This window comes from Chrysochloris asiatica, unplaced genomic scaffold, assembly GCF_000296735.1.
Source record: "Chrysochloris asiatica unplaced genomic scaffold, ChrAsi1.0 scaffold00035, whole genome shotgun sequence".
NCBI lineage: Eukaryota > Metazoa > Chordata > Mammalia > Afrosoricida > Chrysochloridae > Chrysochloris > Chrysochloris asiatica.
The window spans coordinates 2,755,406-2,771,841 of NW_006408553.1; the positions used below are offsets into that span (position 1 = coordinate 2,755,406).

The 16,436-nt window shown below is 40.4% G+C and overlaps 1 protein-coding gene across 1 annotated transcript in view; it reads right to left on the reverse strand.

The window, feature by feature from the left end:
• The window catches only part of LPL (lipoprotein lipase), a 30,872-nt gene extending 15,512 nt beyond the window's left edge, over positions 1-15,360 (reverse strand). Inside the window, exons 1-2 of the mRNA XM_006859904.1 lie at positions 14,890-15,360; positions 4,509-4,669 (exon numbers count right to left, since the gene is read on the reverse strand). Coding sequence (XP_006859966.1) covers positions 4,509-4,669; positions 14,890-14,977 — 249 coding nt within the window. The 5' untranslated portion in view covers positions 14,978-15,360. The remainder of the gene's footprint in view (positions 1-4,508; positions 4,670-14,889) is intronic.
• Positions 15,361-16,436: the final 1,076 nt, after the last annotated feature.

Sequence of the window (16,436 nt, forward strand, 5' to 3'; positions counted from 1 at the left end):
GATCAAGACACTAGTTTTAGTTTCACTCCCAACATTTTCAAATTGCATATATGTATATTTAAAATCAAGTTTATATGTTCTTTGGAGTGGAAGGAGTTGATGAGCAAGTCTGAAACTCAGGAGACCTTGGTTTGAATCCCAACTTTTCCACCAATTGTATCTGTGAACTGAGTCGCTGCTTTAACCTCATCAGGCCACCTATAAAACAAATGGAATCCTGGTGTGGTACTATAGGATAAGCAATGAACTGCGTACCACAGGGTAGGTGGTTCAAACCCACCAGCTGCTCCTGAGAAAACCTATGCAGGGTTACGATGAGTTGGAATTGACTTGATGGAACTTAACAACAACAACATAAAACAAAAGGATCAGATTTCGATAACCTAGAAGTTACTGTCTCCCTCATAAATTGCTTCTTGTGGGCCATTCCCAGTCTATTTACAATCATTATAAAATGCCAGACGAATAGCTATTCCAAGCATGAAGAGAAAACAAAGGAGAAAAGGAACAAAGGTGATGCTACCCCTCTAGGAACTTAGTCAGATCTCCTTTGAACATATCTCAGCAGGCTGTTTCAGGTCTGGGTGCAGCAGGGCTCTGGAAATAAGCAGAGATCAGGCCTACTGAGAGCAAAACCCTGAGGAATTGGTCCTGCCTCTCCACTGTTCCTGGCTGGTGTGTAGACCACCCTTTGCAGCTGCTTTTCAAGAAAGGATGATATCATTTCTCCAGAATGTAATTTGAATCACTCTACATTTCGGCCAGGGGTGAGGACCTCCTACTTCACAATGAGAACCCTGTACTTTCAGCAGTATTCTGTGAAACCCAAGCAAGTGGCAAAGCTGCAGTACAGCTGTGTCTTAACTGCGTGCTGGGATGAGCATATGACAGTTGTAATCTAAGTGTTCTCAGGGTCACTCAAGAGAGAACTGGCTTCTCTTCTCATTCTCCTTAGTCTGTTGCCTTGATTCACTGACTAGCTTAACTTAACAACAGGTGGGACAACTTTGACTGCTCGAGACTTCACTTTGAAATGTTTCAGAACTAGTGTTTCCTAATTGTTGTTGTTAAGTGCCACTAAGTTTGTTTTGACTCATAGTGACTCTCTATTGGGTTTCCAAGGAATGGATGATGGGTTTGAATCACTGACCTTGCGATTAGCAGTCCATTGCTTATCCTACAGTGCCATACCAGGACTCCTAATTCTGTTGTTGTTGTTAAGTGCCTTCCAGTTGGTTCCAACTCATAGTTACCCTGCATTGGATATCCAAGGAGTGGCTGGTGAATTTGAATCACCGACCTTGTGGTTTGAACCAACTTTGCAGTCCAGTGCTTATCCCACAGCGTTACATCAGGATTCTGGATTCCTAAGTAGGCAATCTTTAAAGGACATTAACTCAACTTTGGAGTTCTGGTGTGATGCTGTAGGATAAGCATTGGACGGCAAGGTTGGTTTGAACTGCAAGGTCATCAGTTCAAATTCACCAGTTGCTCCTCAGAAACCTGATACAGGGTCTATGAGTCAGAACTGACTCAATGGCACTTAACAATAACAAAAATAATCTAACTTTGAGTCCTGGTGTGATGCACCAGGATAGACACTGGACTGCTAATGGCAAGGTCAGTGGTTCACTCCTCGGACACCGTATACAGGTTTGAAACCAACTCCATGGCAATTAATAACAACAATAGCCCAATATACTTCTTCAGAGATTGATACTTTCATCAACTGCATAACAATGAATCTAATCCTTCCTTTTTATAACTCAACATAAAATAATAAAGTAATCCCAAAGAAAGGGGCAGAGAATCCAAGTACCACCTCCCTCAATTCTGAAAAGTTCTTATTTCCTAAGTGTTTCTCTGTGCTTTCCTGAGAACATGTTTTGAAGATCTTGATTCTCAGAGACACAGCTGAACTGAACCCCACGCCCACACCTGCGCCATGTGGCCCAGCTGAACCCACTAGTGCAATGGCTGAGATCAATGTGCTGGCTGAGCTATAACATAGACTAGCCTGCTCTGCACGATGAAAATTCAGCTCCTCTGAAGCAGTTAAAATGTCCCACAGCCAGTAATCTAGCCTCTGAGCTCAGGCAGTCAAAATGCCAGAGCAAGTGGTATGGAGAATCCAGTTGGGATTAAGAGGTAAGTGGAGCCAATGATTGTAAACGGTACTATCTACTCACATTGGGTTAATGTCTTAGTATGAGAAGGAAACATTATTATTTTCATAATTTCTAGATTACAGTATTTTCTCAGATAAATTTCAGGTGCCTGAAGCATTCCATTTATTCCTATGGTAAAGATGTGCTTATTAAGTTAGACTTAAAAAAAAAATTAAAGTCAAGTTCTATATATAAGATTTGTTGTTGTTGTTGTTAAGTGCCGTCGAGTCGGTTCCGACCCATAGCGACCCTGTACAGGATTTCCAAGGGTGCCTCCAAAAACACCAAAGATTCCTTTTTCCAAGTTAAAGCTCTCAAAATACACATAAAAAAATTACGCTTAAGAATTTGGTCTTTAATCATAAGATATGCAGGATGTTATGTCAACACCAGTAAATAAACATTTTATTAAAATAAACATTTTTATATGAATTGTTAGTAGTTCCTTGGTCTCCACAAAAATTATACTAATTTTTCCATATTGTCAATAACAAAGGAACTTAAGAAGTCAGGATGATACCTTGTTTAGCTACTTTATCTTAATGGAATTTAGTCCTAGTGTGGCACTGTAGGTTAATGCGCTGGACTACAAAGTTGGTTTGAACTGCAACGTCAGCAGTTCAAGCTCACCTTGGCAACCCTATACAGGGTCACTATGGGTCGGAACTGACTCAACAGCACTTAACAACAACAACAACCCAATTCACACGCTCTGGCATAATGGAAAGATGATATATCTTTAACAATAAATTTTTAAAATTTTATACATATTATGCAAAAACTGGACAGTGAATAAGGAAGACCGTAGCAGAATTGATGTTTTTGAGTTATAGTGTTGGAGGAGAATATTGAAAGTACCATGGGCTGCCAAAAGAACCAACAGATCAGTGTTGGAAGAAGTGCAGCCAGAATGCTCTTTGGATACCAGGATGGCCAAACTTTGTCTCTCATACCTCGGACAAGTTATCAGGAGGGACCAGTCACTGGAGAAGGATATCATGTTTGGTAGGGTGGAGGGTCAGAGAAAAAGAGGAAGATCCCCCAGCGAGATGGATTGGCAGAGTGGCAGTATCGATGGGCTCAAGTGTGACAACAGTTATGAGATTGGCCCAGGATCAGGCAGTGTTTTGTTCTGCTGTGCACAGGGTTGCTATGAGTCGGTACCGACTTGATGGCACCTAACAACAACATTTATATAACTACCCATTGTATATAATCCTTCAGCCAGGATGTGCAGGTTCAGGTAATTGAACTGCCTTGTGAGGATCCCTCAATTAACTCTGTCTTTGCTTAAAGAATGAATTTTAAGTGACTTGATCCAGATTATGGTGAATAAACAACAAAATAGATTAGAGATGAAAAACATTTCAAAACAAAATAAAGTAGCTAATTTTAAAACACAAAGCAGCGCACCTTGATGTGGTGCTGCATGGTAAGCTCTAGACTGCTAACCACAAGGTCAGCAATTCCAATCTATCAGCTGCTCTCAAAATATATGGGATATAATGCATATATGTATGTACATATATAAAGAGAGAGAGAGTCCTGATGTGGCACTATGAGTTAATGTGCTGGACTGCAACATCAGTTTGAATCACAAGGTGGGAGGTTCAGGCTTACCAGCTGCTCCTCAGAAACCCGATACAGGGTCACTATGAGTCAGAACCAACATGAAGGCACTTAACAACAGCAACAATGTATGTAAGTAAACTGAAGCCATCAATGGAGTCCTGGTGTGGTTCTTTAGGATAAACACTAGACTGAAAGGTTGGTTTGAACTACAAGGTCAAACTCACCAGCTGCTTCTCGGAAACCCTATACAGAATTTCTAAGAGTTGGAACCCACTCAACAGTACTTAAAAACAACTAAACTGAGACCCAGAGATGCTAAGTCATGTGACTCACATCAAAAGCTAGCAAATGGGAAAGTCAGAACTGGAATCCATGCCTTTTTACTTGAGTACTCTCCTTTGTATTCCAGGCTGTCTTCCATAGGAAAGGGCATTGGCAATGTACTGGATGAATCAAGGCCATGTCAGATTCTTGCCAGTTCTCCACCACAATAATCCATGTTCTGCTGTGTAGTTGTGTACAGCCTCCCTTCCTCCACCTCAAAGGAAAAACACCAACCATGTACCTTGTTATAATATAGGCTGGTGTCGTCCAGGGAAAGTGTTCATGAATCTGTGATTTTAGAGCCCACCTTCCTTACTCTAAGCCAGAATTTACTCAAGTTTAAAGAGTAAACAAAAGTACAAGATAGAGAAATCCATCAATGGACTCCCAAGCAGTGGGATGTCTATTTGACCCCAACTCTCTCCTTTTAAAACGCTACCTTACCGTCCAGCCATGGATCACCACGAAGGTTTTGCTGCTGTGGTTGAAGTGGCAGTTAGCCACAGATTCTGCCACTCCAGGAATGAGGTGGCAAGTGTCGTCAACTGTATCTTCAGGGGTCCTTAGGGCAAATTTACTTTCAATGTCGCTAAAATCTCTTCCTCCTGTAATTCCTGGAAAGGACAAAGTGGACAAGAGGTTGACTAAAAGACTGTTTGCTTTTATTTTATTGGATGCTATGTTTTATGTTCACAAATACCAACAATGATATATTTTTTAAAACCTTTATTTTGTTGATGTTGTTGAGCAGATACACAATAAAACATGCACTAATTCAACAGTTTCTACCTGAACAATTTAGGGACATTGATGATATCCTTTGAGTTGTGCAGTCATTCTTACTTTCGTTGTCTGAGTAGTTCCTCCCTCATCAACAAAGACTTCCTGCGCACACAATTTTCAATAATTGAACTGCTATTTTGAATTCCTGAGTCAACTCAATCTTCTCTAAGACCTGAGTGTAAGTACCTTGGCCCAGATTACACTGATAATGGTGTGAAAGTGGGAACAGATCATAGGGATCTTGGTTCCACTTTAAAGTTCCTTCTAGTGAACACTGGTATGTGGCTTTCATGTTGCATTTATTTTATTTATTATTTCATATTCTTAGATCTTTAAGTATATTCCCTGGAATATTATCCAATTAGGCTTGCTTAAGGAAAGGCTGTTTCCTTTTCATTCTTGCAGTTGAAAAAATATATTGTTGTTGTTAAGTGCTGTTGAGTTGATTCCAACTCAGAGCAACCCTGTATAGCATTTCTGGGGAGCAGCTGGTAGGTTTGAACTGCCATCTTATGGTTAGCAGTTCATTATTGCTGATCCTACAGAGCCTTAGCAGAACTGCATGGGAATTATTTAGGAGGAATTAGTTCCTAAATGGAAAAAAAAAAAAAAAGTAAAAACACAAGAACAACAACAACAAAAACTATGTATTTACTATTGTTGTTAAGTGCCATCCGCAATTTGTGAAAGGTCCAAAGGCTGTAAATCTTTGTGGGAGCAGAAAGCTCCATCTTTTCTTCCACAGAGGAGCTGGTGAGCTCTAACTGACAACCTTGTGGTTCATAGTCCAGTGCTTATCCTCTAAAACCACCGTGTTCCTATATTTACCATACTTTGTTTTTAAGTGCCGTAGAGTTGGTTCTGACTCATAGCAAAACCATATAGGGTTTTCAAGGAGCTGTTGCTGACTTTATGGTTTGAAGTGCAGTACTTATCCTAGAATACCATACCAGGAGTCCATTCTATATTTACTATGGTTACTGGTGGTGCCTATGTGCCATGGAGTTGGTTCCGACTCATAGGGACAGGGTTTCCAAGGCTGTAAAACTTTATGGGAGCAGAAAGCCTCATCTTTCTCCTGTGGAAAAGCTGGTAGTTTTGAACTGCTGACCTTGAGGTTAGCAGCCCAATTCGTAACCAGTACAATATTTACTATAATAAGGCATGCATTTGTAGATTTAAAATGTGTTGTTGTTGTTAAGTGACATGGAGTTGGTTCTGATTCATAGCGACTCTGTATAGGGTCTCCAAGAAGTGGCTGGTGAGTTTGAACCACCAACCTTGCAGTTCAAACCAACCTTGCAGTCCAGGTCTCCTCCTACAGTGCAACATTTAGTTATTATAATTTTTCAGGAGATAAATAGCTGAGGTTACCTGGGAATATTTCTACTAATCAAAATTTACTGTTTTCACAATTCAAAATGTGAAAATCTGTCATTTAAAATAATATCAGGCCAAGGATAATAAGGAAAACAATAGTAGTAACAATGAAAGTACATATAATAAGGCTTATCTTATAATTGCCTGAGGATTGACCAGTAGGCTCCTTTCAAGTCACTAGCCACATTCCTTAAAAAATATTGTAGTTACTTGTTAAGTGACTCGTTATATACAACTGTTGTTAATGTTATTTTTAAGTGCCCACAAGTCCATTCCAACTTATAGCGACCCATTATAAGGTTTCTGAGATTATAGATCTCTGTAGGAACAGAAAACCTCATCTTTCTCCTATGGAGCAGCTGGTGGGCTGGAACTGCCTACCTTGTACAACTAGATGATTTAAAAAACAATAACAAAAATTTCAGCACCAAAAATGCTGGAGACAATTACTTGCTGACTAGATGTAGTGTTAAGAAGCAGATTTTATTAGAGTAATTACATTCTAAAATCTTGTATTCAAAGAAATGTCTGTGCTAAATTGTTCATCATAAAAGCTCTTAAAATTTCCGCATAGTGAAAACACAAAAGAAACCAAGTTTGTTGTGCTAAAGGCGATTCTGACATATGGCAACCCCATGTGCTACAGAGTAAAACTGTTCCTTCTATAACCTTTATGGAAGTAGATGGCCAGGCCTTACTTCTGCTGTGTTGCTAAGTGGGTTCAAACCGCCCATATTTAGGTTATTGTCAAGGGCAAACAGTTTGCAATACTGAGAGATCTTCATATAGTAAAACTGCATTCAAAATCTATCCATTAGTATACACTCTGATACTGATCTTATTTAAAGGTACAGGTCTGTCTCCCTGTGCCCTCCTAACCATAAAATACTCTGGTGGCCTTATTATTTATCTGATAATGGAAATACATTTTACAGTTTTCTATTCTGATTGTGTTTTCTGTGATGAAGATGTTTTGTTTTATTAGAAAGTGGTTTATATTAAAACTAAATTAGAGGACCCTAGGACCATCAAGGGAAAAGAGCACAAGTGGAATGTGGGACCCTATCCAAAGAAGCAACCACACCAGAAATGGAGGCAGAGATGGGGACATGGAGAGAGGGAGTAGCTGAGGACTCTAGACTCATGGAAAGAGAGGGACTGATTGCTGGCAGCCAGGAGGCAGGTTTGCAGAATGTGCCCGCTGTTCAAATTATTACATATTTCTGAGTGTTTTTGTGTACATACCTCCACTACTCTCCCCTCCCCCCCCCAAAAAAAAACAAAAAAAACAAAGAGGGAATGGAAGCAAATGCTGTTGAATGATGATGCACGGAGGAGATTGTAATCATTCCAAAGAAACGACAAGTGTAAAGCCGATGTTCTCCCATGTAAACTATTACTCAGTTCACAATAAAAATGTAAAAAACAAAACAAAACTAGATTAGTTTCACTCTCTCTTATACCTCAACTGAAATAACCTCCTCCCTAGCAACCTTATTTTAATGTGTTCAGTTACCAGTCTTTCAAAAGAAGAAATTATATGAACAATCCAGCAAATCAATTTTCCCCACCACCTATCTGCCCAGCTGATATTTAGGACAATTACACTGTATGGCTTCAGAGGACACCATTCATGTTTACTCTGTTTTCCTACCATTATGTAACGTGGGGCACTAGTATTGTTACTGCTTTGCAAATGGCTTTTCAAAGAATATTCTTCAATATGACTGAGGCTGGTTTTGTATGGTTCTACACTCACTATATATATATATATAGAGAGAGAGAGAGAGAGAGAAAGAGAGAGAGAGAGATAGATAATCAACACATAGATCTCATATCACATTTTAAGTATGGTTCACTGAGAGCTCCAATTTCTCTCAACCAACATTTTAGGTTGGGGCCATATCTTATACAGAAAAATAGTAGGAAATAAATAATTCTCATATAAGTTTGCAGTTGGAGTTATTTAAAAAAAAAATCATTTATAAAGGTAATGGTTTTTTCATTTTAAGTTACAGGATGTGTAATGAAACCCTTTGGTTAGAAAATAGTACTACTCTCCATGCTTTGCTACTAACTGAATGGCTGACAGTTTGAACCTACCCATCAGCTCTGTGTGAGAAAGATCTTTTGATCTGCTTCCATAAAGATTATAACCAAGAAAACCCTATGTGGCAGTTCTACTCTGTCACGTGGGGTTGCTATGAGTTGAAATGGACTAAATGACACCAAAAACAGCATGAGATACATAGTTGTGTGTGAAGGTTCAAGTCTATGCTAGTTATATATATATATATATGAACTTATAAAGTATATTAGTGCTTAGTCAATCATTCCTTCTCTTTAGAGTTCTACTAGGACTTTACACACTACCTGTGCAATACCTCAAAGGCCCCTGAGTGTCCTAAAGATTAAGTGCATCCCAAAACTTGTATCAGTCCTTCAGCAACTGACTTAGACTGTATACAGACAGGAAGAAAGATGGACACTGTTTAGTCGGCATGTTTACTTGTCCCAACACATGACAGGATTGCTCCAAGGTGAGTTTACCTGACTGACAGATGATGTGATTTGAAAAGACTGTTACTAAGGTCACAGATGAGTTTATAGAGGGAATATCATTGTTGTTAGAAAAGAATACGCATCAAGCATCCTAAGAAAGAAACAAGGGATACTCTAAAGGTAGTGCAGAACTATGAAATGTGTAAGATAATTATTTATATGCATACGAATCACAACAGCCTACATATTTTGCAATTTTTAAAATAATTCCATTGTTTTTTGGAATGAGTGCTGAAGTGATGCAAACGGTTAAGTGTTGGGCTACCAAATGAAAGGCTGCTGGTTCAAATCCACCCAGTGACACCTGGGAAGAAAGGCTTGATGATCTACTTCCAAAAGATCATAGCCTTTGGAATTCCTGTGGGGCATAGTTGCTATGAATTGGATTCAACTCAACACAACAGATTTTTGTCGTTGTTGTTATTCTCAGTGAACTTTCTATTCTCTCTCTCTTTGTCACACACATATACATATCTAAAGTGTACCACTTGGTTGTGTACCACTGAGTCTGTTCCAATTCATAGGGATCCTGTATAGGGTTTCTGAGGCTGTAAATCTTTACAGAAGCAGAAAGACTCCTCTTTCTCCTGCGGAGAGACTGGTAGATTCAAACTTGCAATTAGCAGTCCAGCTCATAATCTACTTATATCTAAAGAAAGCATCCATCAGTAATCAATTTGCTCTCTGAGACTGAAAACCATAGTTACTGACTTAGGCAATGTCTGTAGGTTGTCAGAAACCAAATCTAATTGCCGAGTTTATCAGTTTGGTGAGGAAGGAAATAGATACAACAACCCCTCACTTGGAGTCCTGGTGTGGCACTATGGGTTAATGTGCTAGACTGCAAAGTCGGTTTTAACTACAAGGTCAGTGGTTCAAGCTCACCAGCCGCTCCTCGGAAACCCTATACAGGGTTGTTATGGATTGGAACTGACTCAGTGGCACTTAACAACAGCAACAACAACAACTCCTCACTTACTGACATAGCTATGTTCCAATAATCAGGTCATTTAGGTGAAAATTGGAATTATATGAAAATGGAAAATGATCACATCAGATTATAAAATGGAGAATAATTACATCATTACAGTATCTGTCAAACTAGTGAGAATCATGGTACAGACAAGTTGATACATAACCTTAACCATCATAGCTAATGTTACTTTTGCTTAGCACCTCAGTGTTCATTACTTTCAGATGTATGTCTGTACAAAATAGTCAGAACGTTTTAGTATTATCATCAAAATGAAATGCTATTGATAGTAAGGAGTAGGAGTCCTGGTGTGGCACTATGGGTTAATGTGCTAGATTGCAAAATTGGTTTGAACTGCAAGGTTAATGGTTCAAGCCTACCAGTTGCTCCTTGGGTCGGAACCAACTTGATGGCACTTAACAACAAGAACAAGTGAGGAGTAGATTTACTAGTTGTTGTTGTTAAGTACCATGGAGTTGGTTCTGACTCACAGTGACTCTGCATAGGGTTTCTGAGGCTATAAGTCTTTGTAAGAGCAGAAAGCCTCATCTTTCTCCTGAGGAGTACCTGGTACCAACTTGAGGTTCATAGTCCAATGCTCATCCTATGGAGCCACCATTTACTGGTATCTGACCGTATTGTATGATCTGTTCAGATATGTCAATATAGTCAGCAGGTTTATGCTCTGAAAGTACTTAGAAAATGTATTTTTCATTTGTAAAGAAAAAATATTTGTCTAGTAAATGGAATATTTTTTAAAAATTTGTACTTAACAAACTAAATTAATTTTATGGTTTATTCTGTCTAATATTAAGACTAAAATTCCACCTTCCTGAGACCAAATTAAAAACCAAACTCATTGTCGTTGAGTCAACTTTGATACACAGTGATCCTGCATAGGATTTCAGAGACTATAGCAGACAGCTTCATCTCTCTTCCTTGGAGTAGTTGGTATGTTTGAGCCATGACCTTGTGGTTAGTTGCCCAATGTTTAACCCACTGGGTCTGAAAAGAAGGGATAAATAAAATATTGGAAGATGTGTGTCCAGTTGAATTAGACCATTAAGCCTCAAACGAATACAATGAAAGTCAAAGATTTTCTTGCTAACTAGTGCTTTGTTTAAAGAAGAGTAAGGGATATAGGAAAAAGAACAAGAAAGACGGGGACTATTTTGTCTGTTACATAAAATGGTGATGTTCTAATTTTATTTTTCACAATAGTTAACTCTGAAGACCAATTTATTTTTCAAAAGTATATAAGTGATTTTAAGATCTATTCATGGTGTGGCACTGTAGGCTAAGCACTGGAACACAAGATCCATTTGAACCACAAAGTCGGCAGTTCAAACTCACCAGCTGCTCCTCAGAAATCCTACACAGGGTCGCTATAAGTCGGAAGTGACTCCACGGCACTTAACAACAGAAACATCAGTCAGAACCGACTCAGTGGTACTTAATAACTACAACAATAATATATATATATATCTCCAAGGTGATCCATTTCTCTTTTCTAGTAGTACCAACTAACGCTTATTGAATGTCCAAATGGTGTCACTGCACACAAATAATCTTAAAACGGTCATAAGAATTCAATGCTCAACTATAAATTCAAGGGAATAGTGTCTGTTCAAACTAAAGCTCAAACTCTTAATCTCTGAGCAAGCTGGAATTCAATGATATTATTCCTCCTTCAAAAACTAATATAGCATCCAATTTAACAAAGAGAAATTGTGCAAAAACTACTTGTGACAAAGATTCACTCCAGGTTAAAAAGTGTCTGCTGATAAAACAGTAATTAGTTCACTCAAATTGTTGTAAGGTGCTACTGAGTTGATTCCAATTTATAGTGATCCAGTTTGACAGAGTAGAACTAGACTGTAATCTTTATGGGTGCAAGACCTACTGAGCAGCTAGCTGGGTCTGAACAGCCAACCTTTTGGTTAGCGGCCAAGCATTTAACCATTATGTTACCAAGGCTCTTATGCATTCATATACAAATTATAATTAATGAATACAACTATGTAGAAACTTTACACCAACAAGTTTTCAAAAGTTTAATACCTGGAATATTTTGTTATACAAATTGAAAAATACATTGTGAGTAAAATCCCTAATGGCATCTCTGTTCAGAGTTGAAAAATGTTACACATATTTTTAATAATTTTTTTTATGCTGTTGGGTCCAAAGTCATCATCAACCCCCATCTTGATTGCAAGAGCATCTTCATTTTTAATGTTATGGAATGCAGCTTTTGTGATAATAATGTGAGAGTAGGGGTGGGTCAGAGAAATATTAACAGCAGAGTGTTGTATTTTTCAAGGCCATTTCTTGAACAGAATGATAAAATCAAGTCAGCAAACTAGATAACCCTATTTTTCCTCAGGAATAAAGTAAGAAAGGAGGGCTGAGCTAAAAATACAGTTTGATAGAAAGTGAACATTTTCCATTGTGATTCTACCCCCGTACCTGACTCCCACCTTTCAATACAGCTATTAATCAATCATCCCCTTGCCGAGTTTGATTAGAAAGTGACATCTGTTCTTTTCCTCTCATTACCCATCATTCTCAACTGAGATACTGCCCTGGAAATTCACTGTGGCCAGTCAAATAGAACTGCAGCTATTGAACACTGACCCTTTGCTCTGCTCCCAGTTTCCTAATTGGGGCCGGGCAGAGAGTGTGGTGGCTCCCAGAGCAAAGAGCCTGAGGGCAGGGACTCAGAGAGTGTGGTGGCTCCCAGAGCAAAGAGCCTGAGGGCAGGGACTCGTCCTCATACTCTCCTTGGAAAAAAAGATAAAGACCCCAGGGGAAGTCAAGCCTACAGTTCACCCACACATGCGCTGTTGTCACTCTGATATTCGTACATTTGGAGGAGAAATGGAGAGTAAAGCAGGTGTGATGGAAAAGGCAGATATAAAGAGGGGGTAATTTCACATTTACTTACAAGCAAGTTGTTGTTGTTGTTGTTGTGTGCCATCAAGTAAGATAGTTCCCACTCATTGTGGCCCTTTATAGGGTTTTAAAAGGAACTCTGGTAGTGTAGTGGTTACGAGTCAGGCTGCTAACCTCAAGGTCAGCAGTTCTGAGGGAAGAAAGAGGAGGCTTTCTGCTCTCATAAAGATTTACAGCCTCGGAAACCCTATGCAGTGTGCTTGTGAGTCAGAACGGACTCCATGGCACAATACCACCATAGGATTTGTGATGAACGGTTGGTGGATTTGAACTACAACCTTGTGGTTCAGTGCTTATCCTACAGCATCTCCCACTGATTTTAAGCCAAGGAAAACACGTGCTGGTTAACATTCAATTTAATTAATTAAAGTTTCCACTTAAATCAAAGAACTTCCAATCTAGTCCATATTCCTCATTTTATAGTCAGGGAAGCTAAGTCTAAAAGCTAGAAGGCAACATTGACTTGCCCCAATATGTACCGTCATGAGCCTCTTATGCAGAATTGTGGTTGTTAAGTGCCATCCCATAGGTTCTGATGCACAGGGTTTCCCAGGAGCGGTTGGTGCGCTTGAACCACCAACCATGTGGTTAGTAGTACAGTATTGCTCCTACAGTGCCATACCAGGACTCCCTTATGCAGAGCAGCAAAAACTTAAAATGTGGAGGACGCTTGTTTGTGTGTGATTTCTGGTAAAAGTAACTTTATACTATGACATACATTCTTAAGTGTCATACTGCTCAAGAATTTGGCGTTCGTTCTTTCTATCTTCACGGACAGTGTGAACAGTATCAAGAGGAACAGACAACTACATAAGATGTTTACTTTTTAACGGATTCTCTAATGTTCTCAAACTGATCTGGCAGAAAGTCAAGTGTGTATCTTTCCATCAAATTTAGCGTTCATGAAATCTACTTAAAAATAAAATTTAACAATAACTTTTAGCGTTCACGAAATGTACTTAAAAAATAAAATTTAACAATCACTTTATTTCAGTGCCCAAATAAAACAATCTTTCAGCTGCAAAGTCACGGGTAAAGTTGACTAGAACTTAAACATCTGCCACTTGAAAGCACATCCAACCAACACCACCCTAACTGGAATTTCACCACGGAGGAGAAAAGAAAATGTTGGATCTTTTATTATTTATCTAAATCGCCTTTTGAGCTACTGTTGTATTTTAGGTGAACCAAGGTTCAAGTTTTGCAGACTGCTTCTATTGTGGGCAAGGCACTGAGTGGGCATTTCTCTTCTCTGCAGTAAAGACATTAGCGTCGGACTCCCAAAGCCTTAATTCTTGTGAGCAAGTGGTGGCGACCAAGGTCCTGCCTGTGGCCTAAAGCCCCAGGTTGGGCACGGGGAATTGGCCTAAGCTCGTACAGGAAGGGAAACCAAGTCTAGAGCTATGTCACCGTTTCTGGAGGGTCAGTCCCTCGCTAGATTTTCTTGGCGCTTCGTTATGCTGTGCATAAGGTCGCTATGGGTTGGTACCGACTCGATGGCACCTAACAACAACAAGCAAAGCAAAGCGTTGGGTCATGGAAACAGACTTTCCCATGTGCTCAAGCGCTTGCAAGACACAGCGTCCATAGGACACTAAGCCACACTTTCCCCTCACCCACCCCGGAGCACAAGGGTGCCTTGGACTTCTAAGATGCAGACAACTCCCTTTTCCCCTCCCCAACCGGCTTCTCCAAAAGAAGGGACCACTTTCTGCTCATGATCCCACAGGCGGGGGCTGACTCGCTCCGCGGCCAAGCCAGGGTCACCTTGGACTGCGTGCCTTTCATTCCAGGGCCCCCAGAGCGAGGAAGTTACTGCCGGTCACCCCATCCGGGCCTTCCCTTCCCTGGTCCCGCCCCTCACACTCCTCCAGACTCTCCCCTGCTCTGCGCGCGCCCTGGGAACACGGCCGCAGCTGCAGCTAGAGTTTAGGGGACAGCGCGGGAACCCAGGAGAAAGGGAAAGCGGGAACTCAGAGTCGTTCAGTGAAATTCACTTTTAACCCTTCCGAACCTCACCCAGGTGGCCCTACTAGGGAAGAAGAGCTCGGGCAAGGAGAATCCCGGGGGTTCATCCGCAGCCTCTTCCAACTTAGTCTTTCCCATTCCCAGAGCGCATGCAAGTGGCCACAGAACAGGGTCTGCAGGTGGAGGGGAACCTACGCGCAAACTTACTGTCGGCAGCGGCCACTACTCCGCGAGACACAGTCAGACTCTGGAGCCACACTCCTAGGGCCACCAGGAGCAGTGCTTTGCTCTTCATCTCCGGGAACGTCCCTCTGTAGTAGCTGCACTGCGCGAGCGGGCGCGCGGACCGACTGATGAACTGGTTGAATCCGAAGCGGGAGAGGGGCTGGAGTCGTGGTCTGGATCGGGCAAGTCGCCCTTTAAAGGGAAGGACTGGGTAGCTAGATAGAATTTTGTGGCAGATTTCCTCTGAGGAGGAGGAGAAATTGAGTCTGACACTGTCTCCACTCCAGGGCTGCTTATGTGACTGGAAATATGCAAATAAACCTCATCACCTATTGGCTATAAAATCATAAGTTGGAGGGAGGGCCCTAAATTCACTTCCAAATATCTGCGCAAACTGTAATATGGATCTATCCTGCCAGCAAGAAGAGGGGGAAAGGGCAGAAGGGAAAATTTGATTTTTCTGTGACGTTCCTATTTGCTTTACCTAAGAGTCTTTACTTTCCCCAGGGCCCTGTACAGGCACACAACACGGGTCTATATTGATTTATGCTCCATACTCTGTGGTCACTTGTTTTCCAAGAGGGGAAACTAAACTTTTAAGCGACATTTGGTCAATACTTCCAATTATTTCTTTCTGAATTCTGGGGAACACAATGTCATTCAGTGCCACACATTGCTTGGTAGTTTGTGCTTGCACATGCTTGTGTTTTTAACATAGGAAAGATGGATTTGTTCATGTGATGGAGAAATTCCTATGGGCTGTAAATAGTGTATAAGTTTTGTTTCATACCAATTATACTTGATCTTCAAACAAACCAAGAATGTAAGGATACTGTCTTATCTTCAGAGGCGGAAGGGCGATGTCACATAAAAATTTATTGACCTGGTGTGGTACTGTAGGATAAGCACTGGACTGTTAACCGAAAGGTTGGAAGGTCAAACCTACCAGATGCTTCTCAGAATCCCTATACAGACTCACTATGAGTTGGAACCAACTTGACAACACTTAACAACAACAAGTGAAGGACATGGTGACAGAAGACCCATGTTGTATGATCCTTATATGAAATGTCCAGAATAGAGAAAACTATTGAGACAGAAAATAGATTAGTGTTTGCCTGGGGCTGAAAGAGGGGAAGGGAAGAATGGGGAATTATAATAAAATGTTGTAAATTAGATTTGGTGATAGTTACACAGTACTGTAAATATACTAAAAAACATTCAACCTTACACTTTTAAACTGTTGGTCTTTTGTTGTTGTTGTTAAGTGCCGTCGAGTCGGTTCCAACCCATAGCGACCCTGTACAGGGTTTCCAAGGGTGTAAATCTTTACGGGAGTAGAAAACCTCATCTTTCTCCCGCGGAGCGGCTGGTAGTTTCGAACCGCTGACCTTAAGGTTCGCAGCCCGATTCGTAACCACTACGCTACCAGAGTCTTTATGGTAAGTGAAATATACCTCAGTAAAGCTGTCTTGGAAGAAAAAGAAATCTGTCTTGGTAGAAAGTACAATCAACATGCTCATTTGAAG